General features: G+C 66.9%; 1 protein-coding gene across 1 annotated transcript; it reads right to left on the minus strand.

The window, feature by feature from the left end:
• Nucleotides 1-674: 674 nt before the first annotated feature.
• Nucleotides 675-3,494, minus strand: LOC135880360 (nascent polypeptide-associated complex subunit alpha, muscle-specific form-like). Its single transcript, XM_065406630.1, has one exon. The coding sequence runs from the start codon at nt 3,492-3,494 to the stop codon at nt 675-677; it is 2,820 nt and encodes a 939-aa protein (XP_065262702.1).
• Between the last annotated feature and the right edge of the window lie 404 nt (nt 3,495-3,898).

Consider the following 3,898-nt stretch of genomic DNA (forward strand, 5'->3'; position numbering starts at 1 on the left):
CGGCCGGACGCTGGAGGCGTGGGCTTGGGCCAGATGAAAGCGGGACAGATAGATTCGGTCCAACCGGGAGTGACGCGACCGGTCGTCCTCCACCCGGACATAGGTGAAGGTGGTATCGTCGTCCGGGTGGTGTTCGCGCCAGACGTCCACCAGGGAGTGATGGTCTACAATCTCCCTGAGGACGCCCGCGGCCGCCTGGGAAGTCTCAATCCCGGAGCGGTCCTGGTCCTCGAGGGTGGTATTAAAGTCCCCTCCCAGGACCAGGCACTCGCTAGAATCCAGAGTGCCGAGGAAGGCCGCCGCCCGCTGAAAAAAAGGCACGCGCTCCGGGCCCTTGTTCGGGGCATAAACGTTGACCAAATTCAAAACCAGCCCCTCCACGCGGGCCCGGACGTGCAGCAGGCGGCCCGGCACGACCTCGGTGACCCCCAGCACCTCAGGCCGCAGCCCCGGGGAGAACAGGGTGGCCACCCCAGCCGAGTGGGCGCTAAGGTGGCTAAAATAAACCCCGTCACCCCACTCCAGCCGCCAGCTAGCCTCGACAGCCGGGGCCGCGTGGGTCTCCTGCAGGAAAATCACAGAGTACCCCCCCTCACGAAGGAAGGAGAGCACCTGGCTCCTGCGGAAACCCACCCTACAGCCCCGGGCGTTCAACGAAGCAAACGTGGTGACCGTCATGCTGAGGGCTGGGGCAGATCCTCACTGGCAGAGGGATCGACGGCCTCCAGCGGGCCTCGCAAGATTCCATGCTCGACCCCGAAGGCCAACAAGGAGTCGCAGAATCTGCGGGCCCGCCGGTAGGCCGCGAAGTCCCGCCGATCGGACCCTCGCCCCTCCCCTAAAAGCGCCCTCACGGCCCGAAGAACGAGATGGAAGTCCCCCCAGCGCCGAAGGGCCATCGGCACCTTACCCTGGGAACCACGGAAATCAGATAAAAAGAGGCGCAGCTCATCCCGCAGCGCGGAGGGGGAGGCAGCGGCCGAGCCGCCGCCAACCTCCGGCAGGGCCCCGGAAGGGTCCTCGCGGACGGACAAACAAGGGGCCGAGCCCCGGCGCTGCTGCGCCGGGCTGCTCGTCCCCAGTCCCGGCAGAGGAGAGGGCGGCTGAGAAAACAACACAGCCCCCACAGTGGCGGGAAGGGGAAACACAAAAGCTGCTCCCCGAGGGTCGTCCGTAGGCAACGGAAACGCGACAACCCCGGGGGTAGCAGGGGGACCCGAGGTGGCAGGAAAAGACACCTCGGGAACAAAAACAGGAAGCTGAACAGAAGAGGGGGTAGGACCAGGGACCGGAATGGGCTCCCCTTCACCCGCTGCCAAACCAACGGGAGCAGCAGGGACAGGGGAAGCTTCAGGGGCAGGTAAGGTAGAAGGGGCGGGATCGGGGGCAAAAACCGGCTGCTCAGCAACAGCCGTCGCCCCAAGGGGCTCGGCGGCTGTGCACGAGACGGTAGGCGCGGCCGGACTAGCAGGTAGGGCAGGTAAGGTGGAAAGGGCGGGATCGGGGGCAAGAACCGGCTGCGTAGCAACAGCCGTCGCCCCTAGGGGCTCGGCGGCTGTGCACGAGACGGTAGTCGCGGCCGGGCTGGCAGGTAGGGCCAAGGGTTCCCCCAAAACTAATCCAGGGGTGGCAGAACCGGGAGTAGGAGGGGGAGGCGGGACTAAATCAACACCCGGATCGGGGCCCGCCGATGGAAGATTGTCCTCCCCCTGGGTAACCGGGGTCAGACCTAGGGCCTCGATCTCATCAAAGAAAAAAGCAAAAGCGGACCCCCCGGCCCCGGCGACCTCCTCGTCAGTCACAGGAACGAAGGCCGCCCCGGCATCGGCGGTGGCGGCGGGAGGCACGGACGAAGCAAGGACCTGGGGAACCGCTACCGAAGCCACCTCAGGTGGAGGCTCAACGATAGGAACAGAAGGTTCCCCAGCCGCTGCCACGGCATCTACGGTCTCCATGGCCAGCGCCTCCTGCTGGGCACCGTCCGGGGGCGCGTTACCAGAACCAGCAACTGCGGCCCCCCGCAACATCTTTCGGGGGTTTAGCTCTCCCTCCTCATCAGAGGGAAGGGAGAGAGCCTGCGATCTGTGGGCTCTGCGCTTCCCCCGGACGGTCACCCAGCCCCCTGAGGTGGAAGAGGAGGTGGAGGGCTGGTCAGCAGGGGCGGGGTCGGAGGGCAAGGGTAACAATTCGGCTCGGGGTGGCAGGGGCAAAGGGCCACCAGGGAGAGGGGAAACCTCCCCCTGGGGCGGGCCCCGCCCCGTGGCTGGCAAAAGCCGCCCCGCTCGCTCCTCCACATGCCCCGCCGATCCAGGGTCGGCGACGGCAAGGCCCGCCCGCTCGGCCGTCTCCGCGGCCAGAGCGGGAGTCACGGCAAAAGGAGGAGGAGTGGCGGCAGCAGCAGTGGCCGAACCGCTAGGGTCGTCGGCGACGATAGGGCCGGCACCCGCTCGGGCCCCGGGGGTCTCGGACGCCCTATCAGAGCGGGCCAGGGGACAGTCTCTCCGGACATGCCCCGGCGCTCGGCAGTGGAAGCACCGGGCCTCCCCCGTCGAATAGTGTACCCGGTAGTGGGCCCCCTGGTAGGGCACCAGGAAGGATCCTTCGAGCACCGCTCCGGCACCCGCCGCCGGCGGCAGCTGGAGCTGGACCTGCCGGCGGAACGACAGGATGTGACGGAGGGTGGGGTCCTTACAGCCCAACGAGAGAGGGTTTAGAATAGAAATGGGCTTCCCCATGGCGGAGAGGGCAGGCAACAGGGCGGCGTTGGGGAGGTAGGGCGGAACGGAGGTCAAGACCACCCGTACGCCCAGGTCCTCCAAGGGTTCTAAAGGAACAAACACGCCTCCCACCGCCAGGCCTTTTTCCACCGCCTCCTGCGCGGCGGCCACCGACGCCAGGAAGAACACGGCCTTTCCATACATTTTGGAAGCCGCCACGATGGCCGTGGGCCCCACCACCCTTGCCAACGCCCGCACGTAGGTCTCAATGTGGGGCGAGGCAGGCACGAGGTGGCAGCAGACGCCATGCCTCCTAGTCAGCGAGGGGAAGGGGCCCAGGCCGCCGGAGACGGGTCCGGAGGCAGCGGTCGGGGCGGAAGGTGCAGCGGTACGCGGAGGGGCAGCGGCCACCTGGGCGTACGCTCTGGGGGCTCGAGAGGAAGCGCTCTCAGAGCCGGTGAAAGGGACGGCAGGAGAGGGAGGGGCCGCGGCCGATGTCGAGGCCGCGGCGGGGATCGCAGCCCCGCCTACAGGAGGCTTGGTCCCACGGGCGGGGCCCTTGCCCTTCTTCCTCCCCTGGCCCTTCCTGCCCGTGGAGGAGGTAGCCGTGGCAGCGGCGTTGTCTAGGGCAGGGCCGGCCAAGGGGCCGGCCACCGGGGCGGGCGGGGACAACAGGGCAGAGGAAGAGAGCGGGGCAGGGGCAAGAACACGGGCAGGGGCAGGGGTGGTGGCGGGGGGAGGGGCAGGGAATGAACCAGGAGCAGAGTCCCCCGCCATAACAACCAGCAGCTGCAAACGTGCGGGGAAAAAGGGGAAGAGGGGGGAGGGGCCTAACCACACCCCCCTAGAAAGCTACAGAAAGGGGAGGAGGACGCCTCTGGGGAAATGCCGGCTCCTCCGGCTACACTGGGGGGGGGGGGGGAACTATAACAACAATATAAGGGGGCAAAAACAATGCAAAAAAAGGGGGGGGGCGCAACAAAACAGGGACACGAGCGCGCGCAGGGGGAAAGGGGGGGGGGTTAAAGCAGAGCAGCGGCCTAGGAACATAAACAAATTCCCAGCCAACTGCAAAAACTTCAGCCAGCTGCAATTCAAGGACAAGGCCGAGAACACAGCCAGCAGGCTAGAAACCGTGGGGGGGGGAATGGGGGAGGGGGGGGGAAGGAGCACCAAATAAA

This window comes from Emys orbicularis, chromosome 6 (genome assembly GCF_028017835.1).
Source record: "Emys orbicularis isolate rEmyOrb1 chromosome 6, rEmyOrb1.hap1, whole genome shotgun sequence".
NCBI classification, from domain to species: Eukaryota; Metazoa; Chordata; order Testudines; family Emydidae; genus Emys; species Emys orbicularis.

What these genes read in the sequence shown, in the direction of transcription:
- LOC135880360 (XM_065406630.1), bottom strand. Translation starts at nt 3,494, where the DNA reads ATGGCGGGGGACTCTGCTCCTGGTTCATTCCCTGCCCCTCCCCCCGCC.